This window comes from Ranitomeya imitator, chromosome 10, assembly GCF_032444005.1.
Source record: "Ranitomeya imitator isolate aRanImi1 chromosome 10, aRanImi1.pri, whole genome shotgun sequence".
Classification (NCBI taxonomy): domain Eukaryota; kingdom Metazoa; phylum Chordata; class Amphibia; order Anura; family Dendrobatidae; genus Ranitomeya; species Ranitomeya imitator.
The window spans coordinates 96,557,900-96,576,085 of record NC_091291.1 but is presented as its reverse complement, the minus strand read 5'-3'; the positions used below and the strand labels follow the sequence as shown (position 1 = coordinate 96,576,085).

General features: G+C 48.9%; 1 protein-coding gene across 2 annotated transcripts in view; it reads left to right on the top strand.

Annotated features, from left to right (window-relative positions):
• Window positions 1-18,186, top strand: part of MEGF6 (multiple EGF like domains 6) — a 506,198-nt gene that overhangs the window by 398,000 nt on the left and 90,012 nt on the right. For both annotated transcript variants that reach the window (XM_069741497.1, XM_069741498.1), the window contains one exon: window positions 14,396-14,521. In XM_069741497.1, coding sequence (XP_069597598.1) covers window positions 14,396-14,521 — 126 coding nt within the window. The remainder of the gene's footprint in view (window positions 1-14,395; window positions 14,522-18,186) is intronic.

Here is an 18,186-nt window from a genome sequence, read left to right as displayed (position 1 = left end):
AATGCCCCTAAAGCCACCCCTCAAGTTCCCAGTTAACCCCTTACCACCGTATCCCTTCTAACTGCTCCAGCTCCCCAGGTCCCACGTAACCCCGTCATGGCGGCCTCCCTTTACGTGCCGTGGGCCCCCAGTACGGCCTTTCTTGACATAGGGTATACGTGAGTTCCGTGACCTGGAAAAAATTACCCCAACCCCCTTAAACAGATCTCTTAACAATCTAAAGAATAAACTTCTAACGTACTCAAAACAGCAGACGGAGACATATGTTGGATTTAATTGGCCACAGCAGCCATTTTATTAAATAAAAGATAACAGAACTTTTATGACAACCCAGAATAGGAGGGGCGGTCCTCGAAGCCCCAAAGTTATAAAAAACTCAGTATCCCAAAAACTCCACAATGTTCAGCCCAGGATGAGTCTTACCCCCAGCCGTAAAGCACCAGCTCAGGGATAGATAACAACCAATCCTGGTCCACCGAACCCACCCCCATGCCAGGGGTCCATAAATCCACCTCACGCGGAATAACCGTACCGCGCCTTGTTAAATTCTCTCATGGGGTGTCCAGGACCTCTCAAGATCCCCACCCCATTGAACCACGATTTACCATTTCCACCGACTTCGAGGACCTCCACCCCCGCCACGAACACGAATGGCCTGACACCTTAGCCATTCATGTCCCTCCACACCTTCAAGCTTAATTCAATGCCACTACGGATAGCCAAACACCACATATCATTACCCACCGCGTTCAGGTGCACGCCATCAGCTCTCCAGTAAGCTCCTTGACCCGATTCCAAGTCCACATGTCTCACGGCCAACGCGCCATTCCTCACCATAAACCGAGATATGGCCCTGTTTATTTTAATCCGGGCCCTGTTCACCCCCTCGTGTGATCTAGCACCTCTCCATCTTTTACGGGGAATGATGTCGGACCACACCAACAACACTTTTGGAAACATGACCCAGAACCTCAGGATATCGAATTTGATATCCTTAATCAGCTCCCTACAAGACCGTTTAGCCAAATCATTCCCCCCTAAATGTATCACCACGATCTCCGGCACTCTATCCAGTCTAACAAAACGATGAAATTCAGGTAACCATTCCTTCCACACCATCCCCCTTTTACCGATCCATCGTAAAGTCACTGTCTCTCGAGAAAGACCCAACTGACGACCGTCCGGACGAACCGCAGCACGCAACGCAGCCCATACAACATACGAATGCCCCATGATCCAGACGAGCATCGGATCAGGCCCTGCAACACAGAAAGAAAGGCAACAAACAATTAACTTAACACAGCTTCTAACTCACAATAGGTTTGGGCGAACATACGACTGGAATCTTGAAGATTCCCACCTCCCAATTCTCCGAACCACATCCTCACCAAGGCCCCACCTAGCGGCCTCAGTCGCTGCCCCGATCCTGAAGGAGTGACCACTAAATTGTGTTGCAGGTAAGCCCGCTGCCGCCAAACATTTCCTAAAAACAGAAATAAACTGAAAACGGGACAAGAAAGACCCATTTTCGTGCACCAAGAATGGCTCGTCTAACACCCCGCCCTTTGCCATGTACTTCTTCACGGATGCCACCGGGCACACCGGGGATCCTTCAACATTGAACAACACCACTTTGCACCCTTTCCCATACACGTCCGTTTTGGAAGCCTTAATAAACACTACCACCTTATTCCCTTCGACATCCACGTTTTCTCTTAACAAAATACCTTTTTTACTAACGGACGGGCTAACCAACTCACCTAACCGAAATGCCCCAAAGAAGGCCAAAGAAAAGGCTGCACGGAACAGAACCACTTCCCATTCGGAAAAACACACCTCTTGCAACTTCCGCCCAATGGCTGAGAGCACCTCATAAGATACGGGTCGGCGACCGTCCGAAGCCTTCCAGCCTTTCTTCCAACCCCGAACAACTTGCCGAACCAAGAAGGATTTCGTTATATCCTTACCCCCCCTCCATTTAAGGTTGAAGGCTAGCCCCGCCAGAAACTTATTCAAACGTGTCACAGACCAACCTGCCTCCCAATGATGACCTAAGAACAACAACAAACCATACTCCTCCTCCATATCCTGGTCCATACTTGACATCCAGGATTCCCACAAGCTCCAAGCCTGATAATAATGAGACCAAGATGAATCCGCGAGCGATTTGGTAAATAACTCTGTTACGGCCCTCGCGGCAGGTTCCACAACTCCACTGGACAATCCCGGCCCGCGCTCTCCGCCTGTGGTGCCAAATCCCGGAAAAGCTGCCACTGAAATTGAGAAAGAGCAACAACTATTGGATCAGGCGCTGACAAGCTAACTTCAGATACAATCCATAAGTTAAACTTAAGACCCAGGAAAACCAAGTGCTGCAAGACCTTCACTACTGCAGGCGTAGCCGCTGACAACGAGTTTACCGCCGTCACCGTTCCAACATGCTCACAATGAAAAGAAATCTTCAAATTCCTCAATTTGTCACCCCACAGGGCCAACGCAACTACCCTGGGGAACAAATGCAACAGTAGCCGGTTATTTGTTTACCCCTCCTCCTTCCATTCTTCCGGCCAAGCCGCTGCTGACCAGCTACCATGAAAGAAAAGACCAAAGCCACTCATTTCAACGACATGCACCAAAATGCCCAAGGAGGTAGCATCTGCCACCGGCTGAATCCACAGAGATCTGCCATTGTACTCGTCCAGAAAATCCGCCCACATCTTCAAATCGTCCCGAAACTCTTTCTTTATCCTGATGAAATGCAAAGGGGACTTTACCCCTACTGTTGCCAAGGATAGGCGGCGGCAGAACGCTCGACCCATCGGCATGATCCTACATGCAAAGTTCAGTTTCCCTAACAACGATTGCAAACTGCGCAAATTTATCTTCTTCAAACCAATCGTATTAACCACATCTTGGCGCAACGTGGTAACCTTGTCTGCAGGTAGCCTACATTCCATTGCTACCGTGTCGATTTCAATGCCTAGGAAGCTCAACACTGTCACCGGACCAACTGTTTTATCCTCCGCCAAAGGCACCCCGAAGTTTTTTGTCACACTCTCCATTGTATGCAACAAAATCGAACAATCTGCTGATTCCGCTGGCCCTATAAACAGAAAGTCATCCAGATAGTGCGAACATGAGCGTATCCCAGACACATCTTTCACCACCCATTCTAGGAACGTGCTGAAGGCCTCAAAGTAAGCACATGAAATCGAGCAACCCATGGGAAGACAACGATCAACAAAGAAGCCGCCATCCCAAAAACAACCCAATAAATGCAAACTGTCAGGATGAACTGGGAACAAACGAAAGGCCACTTCGATGTCGGTCTTAGCCAGCTTAGCCCCCTTTCCACATGCTCTAACCCACTCCATCACTGAATCGAATGATAAGTACGACACCGAACTCAACTCGGGATCAATACCATCATTAACCGAAGATCCCTTCGGAAATGACAGGTGATGGATTAACCTAAATTTATTAGGTTCTTTCTTAGGGACCACGCCAAGAGGTGACACCCTCAGATTTGCAATCGGAGGGGCGACAAACGGGCCTGCCATTCTTCCCAGAGCAACTTCCTTATTCAACTTCTCCGACACGACCTCCGGGAATTGTAACGCCGATTTCAAATTTTTTCTTTTTAAACTAACATCCTGCTCAACATGAGGGATTTTGAAACCCTCCTTAAAACCGTCGCGCAATAAAACTGCAGCTGACCTATCAGGGTATCTACTTAGAAAGGCCTCCATCACGACCCACTGCACCGGAGTCACCCCTTTTGTCAGCTGAATCTCCAACTTTTTGCCTGTTACCCCTGAAACATTTTGAAGCGCTATGCACCCCCCCGCAGGTTGAACACTCGTGCCTATATTTACACTTGCTCCCGAATCTGCATATGCCATCATTGAAGGCGAAACACAGTCCCTTCTGCAAAGCCGCCGAGTGTCCTGACTGCCCTGAACTCCCGGCACCCCCGTGAAAAGGCTGGCTAGTCTGACCTAAACGGGACGGGACCATAACTCTCATCCACAACACTATGTCCTTGTGATCCCACCTGATACTTGGCCTAAAAGCCTTACGCTGACGAAACTGTTCGTCATAGCGTAACCAACCCTGTCCCCCATAGGTCCTGTAAGCCTCCCCTATGGCATCTAAGTAACAAAATAATGCCGAGCAATTTTCCGGGGCCTTCTCCCCGATTACGCTAGCCATAATAGCGAAAGCTTGCAGCCAATTTGAAAATGATCTGGGAATCAGCCTATATCTCCGTTTCTCCTCATCTTCTTTTTTAGAGTCCTCCCTTCTAGGTCTATCCAAATTAAATCTCTCTAGGGGTAAAAGAGAAAATATTTCTATGTACTCCCCTTTCCAGATTTTTTCCCTAACCTCTTGTTTTAAATGTGCCCCTAACGGGCCCTCGAAGCAGACATAGACCTCCCCCCTAGCCGCATCGTCTAGTTGCGGTACATCCTCCTTTTCCTTATCCTGCAAAGCTCCCTCACCTGGTGCATCAATTCCTGACCCAGGCCCTGGTGCTGTTCCGTCCTTCTCCCTTGATGAGCTCCCCGTGTCTGCCGCAGGACCCGCACTGCTGGATGTACCCGTAACTTCAGACAACTGTCTAGACCCCTCAAACGACCCCGTATTTCCCAACCAAGCAGCTGACGGCAAAGACCCCCTGCTAAGACCGGACCCCCACAAGCCCGCTAGCTCCCCTAAACCTCTAAGGATTAAACCCATACCCCCGCTAGCAACTCCCGAAGTAATGTCACTATTCCTAGCTTCAGGGGAAACTATGCCTGGCAAATTAAAGATAGGGAAAATGTTCTCACCTAGCTGCCTGGGTGCTGTGAGCCCAGCAGCCGAAGATCCAGCTCCCAGCCGAAGGTGTCCTGCATCCCGACCGGCTTGATCCGCGATGTTGCCCGCCGAACTCCTGGCGGCCGTATCCGTGTCCTGGCGACTCGGTGATGCCGTCGACTGCCCTGGTGCTGCGGAAAGGGAAAAGGCTGAGCCAGCATCCTGCCGCCCGATGGAAGATGTGCGGCTCCTTGCCACGGATACGTCCCCGGCACTGCGTACCGAAGCGACGGAATGTCGCCTGCCGGAATCCGGAAAATTTCCGCCACCACCAGCAGAGGACGCAGATCCAGGAAAGTTCCGGCCATCACCAGCAGAGGGCGCAGATCCAGGAAAATCCCGGCCATCACCAGCAGAGGGCGCAGCTGCAGGAAAATCCCGGCCAACACCAGCAGAGGGCGCAGAACTTGCAATATCCAGGCCACCACCAGCAGAGGGCGCTGCTGCGTTGAAGACTCCAGAGCTGTGCACTGCAGAAGGCCGCACGCTGATGCCAGGGCCAGCCGACTGCCGCCCGCATAATCCTCGGCGCTGAGGGGCCACCGCACCTGACCCCCGTCTCCTCGGCTGTTGCTGCCTCCTACGCTGAGCGGCGCCAGCGGGCATGCTGGCGGCCGCCGTACCGGCTCCTGCTCCTGCCGCCCCACGTCGCCCGGACACTAAAGGAGGGGAGGAAGGATCCACCCCCCGTTGTAGGCCCCGCCGCACTGGAGGATTCCTCCCGGCGCCGCGCTGTGAGGTGGAGGGAACAGCGCTGCTTACCGGAGGGTCCGCAGAGGGGCTCCTATTTCGGCGCCGGGCCCTGGGGATGATGTCCGGGCTTAGGCGCGCCGGAGGCCTAGTCCTCCGCGGCCGGCGCCCGTCCTGCGGTGCCTGCGATGGTGCTCCCGATGTCCCCTGGAGAAGGCTGTTAACGGATGCATTCAGCCAATCTGTCCCCTGGGAGCTGGCTGCCGTCCGGAGACGCTGGAGGATCGCTTCAACGTCCATTCTGGTAAGTGTGACAGAGATTCCTCACTTGTCACGCAGGCACCTAAAATGGATGCCTGCGTGAAGAGCGTGCCCCTATTTATGTGCCCCCTCCCCACAGTCCCCTAGTTCCACCCCTTATTTTCAAAAAATGCCCCTAAAGCCACCCCTCAAGTTCCCAGTTAACCCCTTACCACCGTATCCCTTCTAACTGCTCCAGCTCCCCAGGTCCCACGTAACCCCGTCATGGCGGCCTCCCTTTACGTGCCGTGGGCCCCCAGTACGGCCTTTCTTGCGTTGTCTTTGCTTTCTATTGAATCCTTTCTACAGTCTGTGTGTGTGCTCCTGTCTGCTGAGCAGCGCACTTCTCATGGGTCTATTGCACTGCAAAGCTCATGCTTTCTATAGAATCTGTATTCAGGACCATGTGCTCCTGTCTGCTGAGCAGCGCACTTCTCGGGGGTCTATTACTCTGTAACGCCCATGATTTCTATGGAATCTGTATTCAGGACCATGTGCCCCTGTCCGCTGAGCAGCGCACTTCTCGGGAGTCTACTACTCTGTAAAGTCCATGTTTTCTATAGAATCTGTATTCAGGACCGTGTGCTCCTGTCTGCTGAGCAGCACACTTCTCGGGAGTCTATTACTCTGTAAAGCTCACGCTTTCTATGGAATCTGTATTCAGGACCGTGTGCTCCTGTCTGCTGAGCAGCGCACTTCTCGGGAGTCTATTACTCTAAAGCCCATGCTCTCTATAGAATCTGTATTCAGGACCGTGTGCTCCTGTCTGCTGAGCAGCGCACTTCTCGGGAGTCTATTACTGTGTAAAGCCCATGCTTTCTATAGAATCTGTATTCAGGACCGTGTGCTCCTGTCTGCTCAGCAGCGCACTTCTCGGGAGTCTATTACTCTGTAAAGCCCATGCTTTCTATGGAATCACTGTTCAGGACCGTGTCCTCCTGTCTGCTGAGCAGCACACTTCTCGGGAGTCTATTACTCTGTAAAGCCCATGCTTTCTATGGAATCTGTATTCAGGACCGTGTGCTCCTGTCTGCCGAGCAGCACACTTCTCGGGAGTCTATTACTCTGTAAAGCCCATGCTTTCTATGGAATCTGTATTCAGGACCGTGTGCTCCTGTTTGCTGAGCAGCGCACTTCTCGGGAGTCTATTACTCTGTAAAGCCCATGCTTTCTATGGAATCTGTATTCAGGACCGTGTGCTCCTGTCTGCCGAGCAGCACACTTCTCGGGAGTCTATTACTTGTAAAGCCCATGCGTTCTATGGAATCTGTATTCAGGACTGTGGGCTCCTGTCTGCTGAGCAGCACACTTCTTGGGAGTCTATTACTCTGTAAGCTCATGCATTCTATAGAATCTGTATTCAGGACTGTGTGCTCCTGTCTGCTGAGCAGCGCACTTCTCGGGAGTCTATTACTCTGTAAAGCCCATGCTTTCTATAGAATCTGTATTCAGGACTGTGTGCTCCTGTCTGCTGAGCAGCACACTTCTCGGGAGTCTATTACTCTGTAAAGCCCATGCTTTCTATAGAATCTGTATTCAGGACCGTGTGCTCCTGTCTGCTGAGCAGCGCACTTTTCGGGAGTTTATTACTCTGTAAAGCCCATGCTTTCTATAGAATCTGTATTCAGGACCATGTGCTCCTGTCTGCTGAGCAGCACACTTCTCGGGGGTCTATTACTCTGTAAAGCCCATGCTTTCTATGGAATCTGTATTCAGGACCGTGTGCTCCTGTCTGCTGAGCAGCACACTTCTCGGGAGTCTATTACTCTGTAAAGCCCATGCTTTCTATGGAATCTGTATTCAGCACTGTGTGCTCCTGTCTGCTGAGCTGCGCACTTCTCGGGAGTCTATTACTTGTAAAGCCCATGCTTTCTATGGAATCTGTATTCAGGACCGTGTGCCCCTGTCCGCTGAGCAGCGCACTTCTCGGGGGTCTATTACTCAGTAAAGCCCATGCTTTCTATGGAATCTGTATTCAGGAGCGTGTGCCCCTGTCCGCTGAGCAGCGCACTTCTCGGGAGTCTATTACTCTGTAAAGCCCATGCTCTCTATCGAATCTGTATTCAGGACTGTGTGCTCCTGTCTGCTGAGCACCGCACTTCTCTGGAGTTTATTACTCTGTAAAGCCCATGCTTTCTATGGAATCTGTATTCAGGACCATGTGCTCCTGTCTGCTGAGCAGCACACTTCTTGGGGGTCTATTACACTGTAAAGCCCATGCTTTCTATGGAATTTGTATTCAGGACCGTGTGCTCCTGTCTGCTGAGCAGCACACTTCTCTGGAGTCTATTACAATGTAAAGCCCATGCTTTCTATGGAATCTGTATTCAGCACCGTGTGCTCCTGTCTGCCGAGCAGCGCACTTCTCGGGAGTCTATTACTTGTAAAGCCCATGCTTTCTATGGAATCTGTATTCAGGACTGTGCGCTCCTGTCTGCTGAGCAGCACACTTCTTGGGAGTCTATTACTCTGTAAAGCTCATGCTTTCTATAGAATCTGTATTCAGGACCGTGTGCTCCTGTCTGCTGAGCAGCGCACTTTTCGGGAGTTTATTACTCTGTAAAGCCCATGCTTTCTATAGAATCTGTATTCAGGACCATGTGCTCCTGTCTGCTGAGCAGCACACTTCTCGGGGGTCTATTACTCTGTAAAGCCCATGCTTTCTATGGAATCTGTATTCAGGACTGTGTGCTCCTGTCTGCTGAGCTGCGCACTTCTCGGGAGTCTATTACTTGTAAAGCCCATGCTTTCTATGGAATCTGTATTCAGGACCGTGTACCCCTGTCCGCTGAGCAGCGCACTTCTCGGGAGTCTATTACTCTGTAAAGCCCATGCTTTCTATAGAATCTGGATTCAGGACCGTGTGCCCCTGTCCGCTGAGCAGCGCACTTCTCGGGAGTCTATTACTCTGTAAAGCCCATGCTTTCTATAGAATCTGTATTCAGGACCGTGTGCTCCTGTTTGCTGAGCAGCGCACTTCTCGGGAGTCTATTACTCTGTAAAGCCCATGCTTTCTATGGAATCTGTATTCAGGACTGTGTGCTCCTGTCTGCTGAGCAGCACACTTCTCGGGAGTCTATTACTCTGTAAAGCCCATGCTGTCTATGGAATCTGTATTCAGGACCGTGTGCTCCTGTCTGCTGAGCAGCACACTTCTCGGGAGTCTATTACTCTGTAAAGCCCATGCTTTCTATAGAATCTGTATTCAGGACCGTGTGCTCCTGTCTGCTGAGCAGCGCACTTCTCGGGAGTCTATTACTCTGTAAAGCCCATGCTTTCTATGGAATCTGTATTCAGGACCGTGTGCTCCTGTCTGCTGAGCAGCACACTTCTCAGGAGTCTATTACTCTGTAAAGCCCATGCTTTCTATATAATCTGTATTCAGGACTGTGTGCTCCTGTCTGCTGAGCAGCACACTTCTCGGGAGTCTATTACTCTGTAAAGCCCATGCTTTCTATGGAATCTGTATTCAGGACCGTGTGCTCCTGTCTGCTGAGCAGCACACTTCTCAGGAGTCTATTATTCTGTAAAGCCCATGCTTTCTATATAATCTGTATTCAGGACTGTGTGCTCCTGTCTGCTGAGCAGCACACTTCTCGGGAGTCTATTACTCTGTAAAGCCCATGCTTTCTATAGAATCTGTATTCAGGACCATGTGCTCCTGTCTGCTGAGCTGTGCACTTCTCGGGAGTCTATTACTCTGTAAAGCCCATGCTTTCTATGTAATCTGTATTCAGGACTGTGTGCTCCTGTCTGCTGAGCAGCACACTTCTCGGGAGTCTATTACTCTGTAAAGCCCATGCTTTCTATGTAATCTGTATTCAGGACCGTGTGCTCCTGTCTGCTGAGCAGCACACTTCTCGGGAGTCTATTACTCTGTAATGCCCATGCTTTCTATGGAATCTGTATTCAGGACCGTGTGCTCCTGTCTGCTGAGCAGCACACTTCTCGGGAGTCTATTACTCTGTAATGCCCATGCTTTCTATAGAATCTGTATTCAGGACTGTGTGCTCCTGTCTGCTGAGCAGCACACTTCTCAGGAGTCTATTACTCTGTAAAGCCCATGCTTTCTATATAATCTGTATTCAGGACTGTGTGCTCCTGTCTGCTGAGCAGCACACTTCTCGGGAGTCTATTACTCTGTAAAGCCCATGCTTTCTATGGAATCTGTATTCAGGACCATGTGCTCCTGTCTGCTGAGCTGTGCACTTCTCGGGGGTCTATTACTCTGTAAAGCCCATGCTTTCTATGGAATCTGTATTCAGGACCGTGTGCTCCTGTCTGCTGAGCTGTGCACTTCTCAGGAGTCTATTACTCTGTAAAGCTCATGCTTTCTATGGAATCTGTATTCAGGACCATGTGCTCCTGTCTGCTGAGCAGCACCCTTCTCGGGAGTCTATTACTCTGTAAAGCCCATACTTTCTATGGAATCTGTATTCAGGACCATGTGCTCCTGTCTGCTGAGCTGCGCATTCTTGGTAGTCTATTACACAATCGTTTGCACTCGGCCCCCCACAAGATCTGCAGGTAACTCAAATGCCTGCTAAATAATAAAAATGAGGAAGAAACTTTTTAACTTTGCACCTAAAGTGCAAAAGAGCAATTAGCTATTATTATACCAGATTACTATACAGTGCCTGGTAAAGAGATGCAAGCCACAGCGGTACACCGACTACTTTACATTGTATGAAAGTGTCATATCTTCAGTGTTGTCCCATGAAAAGATATAGTAAAATATTTTAAACAATTTGAGGGGTGTACTTACTTTTGTGATATACTGTATACTATTAATGTTACTGCCAATCAGAGCCTGTGTTTGCCATGCTGTCATGGCAAACGGATGTTCGGGCACCTTTCGAGTATCCAAACCAAACTTTTTTTTTAGATGTTTGGCTGAACCCGCTGGACCCGAACAACCTCGAGTTCGCCCATCACTAATCTGAATACTAAATTATCTTGGTATCATATAATACAGTTATGGCCAAAAGTTTTGAGACTTACACAAAAGTTTGGGTTTCATAAAGTTTGCTGATTTGGTGTATTTAGATCTTTTAGTTGGATGTTTCTATGGTTACTAAAGTGCAATTATAAGTACCATATTTAATTATTAAACTTTTACTGTCAAATACATCCAGTTTATGTGAAGAAAATATATACAGTGAGGTCATTTGTTTTTCTAGACTTCTGACCTTCCCCCGGTAGCTGAATATCTACTTCTGGGCCAAACCCAGACTGATGACAGCTCATTCTTGCTTAATCAGTGCTTGGCGTTTATCACAATTTCTGTGTTTTTGAGGATTGACCCAATGAAATTGAGATCTGGGGAGTTTTACTGTTTTGTTTACCGAGCCACTTATCGATTTTGCCTTGTGACATGGTATCCATCATGCTGAAAAAAAGCATTGTCCATCACCACATTGCTCCTGGATGGTTGGGTGAAGTTGCCCTTGGAGGACTTTTAAATCCCATTCTTTAGTCATGGCAGTGTTTTTGGGCAAAATTGTGGGTAAACCCCCTCAATGGATGAAATTCCCCCCCCCATACAAGAATGGTTTCAGAATGCTTTACTGTTGGTATGACACAGGTATCATGACAGCGCTCACCTATCCTTCTCCGGACAATCATTCTTCCAGATGTCCCAGTCTGAAGGGGGCTTTACAGTATAAGAGAAAATAACCGTACCCTGTAGAGTGTTAGTCTGCCCTTGATGTTCTCCTTGGAAAGAAGTGGTTTCTTTGCTGCTCTCCATTAGACCAGTCTCCAAAAGCTGTTGCCTCATTGTGCGTGCAGATGCACCAACACCTGCCTGCTGCCGTTCCAGAGCAAGCTCTGCACTGGTTTTAAGTCATTCCTGTAGCTGAATCTTCTTTAGGAGAAGGTTCTGACGCTTCTTGTTGGACTTTCATGGGCAGCCTGAAGTCTTCTTCACAGCAACTGGACTTGTCTCTTTGATTTGGGTTTGTGCTTGTTTTCATGGATTGGAACGACTTTGCAATTTTTTTGCAATTCCTCTGATCACTTTTTATAACAATCTAGATTTAATGCTGATTGCCACTATAAAAATTGAAAGAGCAATCTTTGTGAAAATCAAAATCTGTGACCGTCTCAAAACTTTTGCCACACCTGTACACGTGTAAAATACTCCTAATAATTCGAACTGGCAAAGTATCTTTAGATGAGTTTTCAGCCTTTATTTTATTCCAACTTTTCCTTGTTGGCAGAAGAGAAGTTACCCAGAGAGACTTTTTAGAATTCCTCATCCCTTTGGCCTTATGCTTCCAGACATGCTACGGATTTGTTCTAATCAGCAAAACTAACATTTCTATTCCTAATCGTTCCAGCAGTATTAGCAGCTGCGCCAATGCAACTCTCTGCAGGAACCACAACACGTTCTTCTGTATCCAGTGAATAGGGGAAATAATAAAACATTGGGAATTATTCATCAAGGTATTAAGTGTCTACATTGTGCCACGTTCTGCCTCAGCTTGTGTTGGCACCATGAGTGCAATATATATACTGATTATTCAGCGATGAACCTTTGTTCTAATCCTCGCTAGGGTCAAAAAAGGCCACAAAAAGTGTTGGAGGCAAATATGGGATTCAATTGTATAGCGGTTAGAGGGGTGACTGCTTCTTTACCCCAACTGAATAGGGGTAATACCCCCACACCTATTACGTACCATTTATAATACTGATATCATCTTATGAGTTCTTCCTGGTTCATGAGTTTACCCTCAAAGGGGTTGTCCAGGGTTGGGGCTTAAGCCTCCAGTCACTTTGTGACTGCAGAGTTGTGACTTCTCAGCGCACAGTGCATGCTGTCAGAATTTTCCATCACCTGGAGCGGGCGGTCATGTGACGGCAAGTGTGCAATTTGCATATTTTCAGCCACATTTCTACTAGACGTGTCCGGCCTCGATCAATTCACTTGTATTGAGAGAGACCTAGCACGTCTAGTCAGCATGTGACCTCATGTAGGGAAAACACGTACTCGAAGTCACTCATGCCCACTCCTGGCGCTGGCACTGCACGCTGGGAGGAATCACAAGTCTGCAGTCACATAGTGAACCCCAAGCCTGGACAACCCCTTTAAATTTACATATTTCTTTTATATAATTCTTGACTGTAGGGCTTAGAGTCAGGTTTGGAGGCCTGAACTTGGGTGCACCCAAAAGGTCCGTCTGCCCCACATGAATAGCTAAAGTCGATGCTACATCGCTTTTCATCATTCCCTGAACCCTAAATAGAATATAAATCTTCAGTCACGTGCCGTCCAACTTTCTCTATCCTACTACAGTAACTGTGTTAAAATCCACTTCATCTATAGTTCTGCCATTCTATTTATGAGTCTGGAAGAACAGTGTCCTCGGTCCTGTCCTACTGCTGCAGGCTCATACTGTGAAGGGACTATCTTCAGAAGATGGCAGACAGGGCTTTGATAACTGTTATAGTTTGTTCATGTGCATGTAGTTTATATGTGGATTGCATTATGTGACCTCTCTGGGTCCGATTTGTGTAAATTTCTAACCTGTAATCATCAATTCCTATACAATAAGTGTAAACACCATGCCATAGATTATCCAAGTAATTTACTTTATTGATATACAAATACAATATAAGCAATAATAAAATAGAATAGATACAACGCAGATAAAGGTGTAATGTTCACACGCTGATCTGTTCAGGATTACCACCACGTATGATGTAACAGGTAATTTGGTACAGGTTTATTAGGCATACAAGTCAGACAAGAGGCAAAACAATGTATGTCTACAAATCTAAAAGACCTATCACATATGCACCTGATGAAGCTAGGTGCGAAACGCTTGTCCATTGCGTTTTTCCGAACTGGTGAGGTCTCTTTTATGACACTGTGCATCCTTATTTATATCTATGATTATATTTATATTCAGTCAGATTTGACATATTTCCCCTTTCTTGTATATCCTTTGTCCATGTACATAACAATGTCTAATACTTATCATTGTTGGATCCAGCCTTTATTGAAGTATTCATTTTCAGTATTGTTGACTATGTATGTACTTTTTTGTATCCTATGCAATCCTTTTTGTATCTTTTTTGTTAGTAGTTGATGTAAACACTCACTGTTCTGTAGTATTTTTAATGTCTTAACATTGTATGTATAATTTTATTTATTTACTATTAGATTAAGCTTAAAATATTTTGTCAAAAGATATTGTGCTCTATTTATGTAAAAAAGCTAGAGGTAATAGAAGTATTAAATAAAAAAATATATCATGAGATGAGAAAATAGTAACTGGACAAGTCTCTACGTAACCCCACTGGAGAAGTAGCATAACAAACGATACCTGATTGCAGAATGGTGCTTGCCCACCTGAACATGTGTTTCGCCGTTACTCCCTCTGGGGATGTAATCTTCCATATTTTGATGATGCAGATAATGATTGCTGTTTGTTCCAAGTAAACAGTTCATTCTCCCGCAATGTCTAGGTACTGATTCTGCTGAAATCTCCCACCCCTGATGTTTTTTATGTACTTATGCTTGCTTCTCTTTTTATCTTAGCCCTGTATTCTTGCTCCCTGGGAAATGGTGGCTGTGAGCACGACTGCGTCCAGATCACTGTGGCTCATTACCAGTGTCGCTGTCGACAGAATTATCAACTGAAGGAAGACGGCAAACACTGCGAATGTAAGCGGCAGTAATGATGTGTGATCAGATATTCAAGAAAGGCCGTACTGGGGGCCCACGGCACGTAAAGGGAGGCCGCCATGACGGGGTTACGTGGGACCTGGGGAGCTGGAGCAGTTAGAAGGGATACGGTGGTAAGGGGTTAACTGGGAACTTGAGGGGTGGCTTTAGGGGCATTTTTTGAAAATAAGGGGTGGAACTAGGGGACTGTGGGGAGGGGGCACATAAAAAGGGGCACGCTCCTCACGCAGGCATCCATTTTAGGTGCCTGCGTGACAAGTGAGGAATCTCTGTCACACTTACCAGAATGGACGTTGAAGCGATCCTCCAGCGTCTCCGGACGGCAGCCAGCTCCCAGGGGACAGATTGGCTGAATGCATCCGTTAACAGCCTTCTCCAGGGGACATCGGGAGCACCATCGCAGGCACCGCAGGACGGGCGCCGGCCGCGGAGGACTAGGCCTCCGGCGCGCCTAAGCCCGGACATCATCCCCAGGGCCTGGCGCCAAAATAGGAGCCCCTCTGCGGACCCTCCGGTAAGCAGCGCTGTTCCCTCCACCTCACAGCGCGGCGCCGGGAGGAATCCTCCAGTGCGGCGGGGCCTACAACGGGGGGTGGATCCTTCCTCCCCTCCTTCAGTGTCCGGGCGACGTGGGGCGGCAGGAGCAGGAGCCGGTACGGCGGCCGCCAGCATGCCCGCTGGCGCCGCTCAGCGTGGGAGGCAGCGACAGCCGAGGAGACGGGGGTCAGGTGCGGTGGCCCCTCAGCGCCGAGGATTATGCGGGCGGCAGTCGGCTGGCCCTGGCATCAGCGTGCGGCCTTCTGCAGTGCACAGCTCTGGAGTCTTCAACGCAGCAGCGCCCTCTGCTGGTGGTGGCCTGGATATTGCAAGTTCTGCGCCCTCTGCTGGTGTTGGCCGGGATTTTCCTGCAGCTGCGCCCTCTGCTGGTGATGGCCGGGATTTTCCTGGATCTGCGCCCTCTGCTGGTGATGGCCGGAACTTTCCTGGATCTGCGTCCTCTGCTGGTGGTGGCGGAAATTTTCCGGACTCCGGCAGGCGACATTCCGTCGCTTCGGTACGCAGTGCCGGGGACGTATCCGTGGCAAGGAGCCGCACATCTTCCATCGGGCGGCAGGATGCTGGCTCGGCCTTTTCCCTTTCCGCAGCACCAGGGCAGTCGACGGCATCACCGAGTCGCCAGGACACGGATACGGCCGCCAGGAGTTCGGCGGGCAACATCGCGGATCAAGCCGGTCGGGATGCAGGACACCTTCGGCTGGGAGCTGGATCTTCGGCTGCTGGGCTCACAGCACCCAGGCAGCTAGGTGAGAACATTTTCCCTATCTTTAATTTGCCAGGCATAGTTTCCCCTGAAGCTAGGAATAGTGACATTACTTCGGGAGTTGCTAGCGGGGGTATGGGTTTAATCCTTAGAGGTTTAGGGGAGCTAGCGGGCTTGTGGGGGTCCGGTCTTAGCAGGGGGTCTTTGCCGTCAGCTGCTTGGTTGGGAAATACCGGGTCGTTTGAGGGGTCTAGACAGTTGTCTGAAGTTACGGGTACATCCAGCAGTGCGGGTCCTGCGGCGGACACGCGGAGCTCATCAAGGGAGAAGGACGGAACAGCACCAGCGCTATCCACAGGGCCCGGGTCAGGAATTGATGCACCAGGTGAGGGAGCTTTGCAGGATAAGGAAAAGGAGGATGTACCGCAACTAGACGATGCGGCTAGGGGGGAGGTCTATGTCTGCTTCGAGGGCCCGTTAGGGGCACATTTAAAACAAGAGGTTAGGGAAAAAATCTGGAAAGGGGAGTACATAGAAATATTTTCTCTTTTACCCCTAGAGAGATTTAATTTGGATAGACCTAGAAGGGAGGACTCTAAAAAAGAAGATGAGGAGAAACGGAAATATAGGCTGATTCCCAGATCATTTTCAAATTGGCTGCAAGCTTTCGCTATTATGGCTAGCGTAATCGGGGAGAAGGCCCCGGAAAATTGCTCGGCATTATTTTGTTACTTAGATGCCATAGGGGAGGCTTACAGGACCTATGGGGGACAGGGTTGGTTACGCTATGACGAACAGTTTCGTCAGCGTAAGGCTTTTAGGCCAAGTATCAGGTGGGATCACAAGGACATAGCGTTGTGGATGAGAGTTATGGTCCCGTCCCGTTTAGGTCAGACTAGCCAGCCTTTTCACGGGGGCGCCGGGAGTTCAGGGCAGTCAGGACACTCGGCGGCTTTGCAGAAGGGACTGTGTTTCGCCTTCAATGATGGCATATGCAGATTCGGGAGCAAGTGTAAATATAGGCACGAGTGTTCAACCTGCGGGGGGGTGCATAGCGCTTCAAAATGTTTCAGGGGTAACAGGCAAAAAGTTGGAGATTCAGCTGACAAAAGGGGTGACTCCGGTGCAGTGGGTCGTGATGGAGGCCTTTCTAAGTAGATACCCTGGTAGGTCAGCTGCAGTTTTATTGCGCGACGGTTTTAAGGAGGGTTTCAAAATCCCTTATGTTGAGCAGGATGTTAGTTTAAAAAGAAAAAATTTGAAATCGGCGTTACAATTCCCGGAGGTCGTGTCGGAGAAGTTGAATAAGGAAGTTGCTCTGGGAAGAATGGCAGGCCCGTTTGTCGCCCCTCCGATTGCAAATCTGAGGGTGTCACCTCTTGGCGTGGTCCCTAAGAAAGAACCTAATAAATTTAGGTTAATCCATCACCTGTCATTTCCGAAGGGATCTTCGGTTAATGATGGTATTGATCCCGAGTTGAGTTCGGTGTCGTACTTATCATTCGATTCAGCGATGGAGTGGGTTAGAGCATGTGGAAAGGGGGCTAAGCTGGCTAAGACCGACATCGAAGCGGCCTTTCGTTTGTTGCCAGTTCATCCTGACAGTTTGCATTTATTGGGTTGTTTTTGGGATGGCGGCTTCTTTGTTGATCGTTGTCTTCCCATGGGTTGCTCGATTTCATGTGCTTACTTTGAGGCCTTCAGCACGTTCCTAGAATGGGTGGTGAAAGATGTGTCTGGGATACGCTCATGTTCGCAGTATCTGGATGACTTTCTGTTTATAGGGCCAGCGGAATCAGCAGATTGTTCGATTTTGTTGCATACAATGGAGAGTGTGACAAAAAACTTCGGGGTGCCTTTGGCGGAGGATAAAACAGTTGGTCCGGTGACAGTGTTGAGCTTCCTAGGCATTGAAATCGACACGGTAGCAATGGAATGTAGGCTACCTGCAGACAAGGTTACCGCGTTGCGCCAAGATGTGGTTAATACGATTGGTTTGAAGAAGATAAATTTGCGCAGTTTGCAATCGTTGTTAGGGAAACTGAACTTTGCATGTAGGATCATGCCGATGGGTCGAGCGTTCTGCCGCCGCCTATCCTTGGCAACAGTAGGGGTAAAGTCCCCTTTGCATTTCATCAGGATAAAGAAAGAGTTTTGGGACGATTTGAAGATGTGGGCGGATTTTCTGGACGAGTACAATGGCAGATCTCTGTGGATTCAGCCGGTGGCAGATGCTACCTCCTTGGGCATTTTGGTGCATGTCGTTGAAATGAGTGGCTTTGGTCTTTTCTTTCATGGTAGCTGGTCAGCAGCGGCTTGGCCGGAAGAATGGAAGGAGGAGGGGTTAACAAACAACCGGCTACTGTTGCATTTGTTCCCCAGG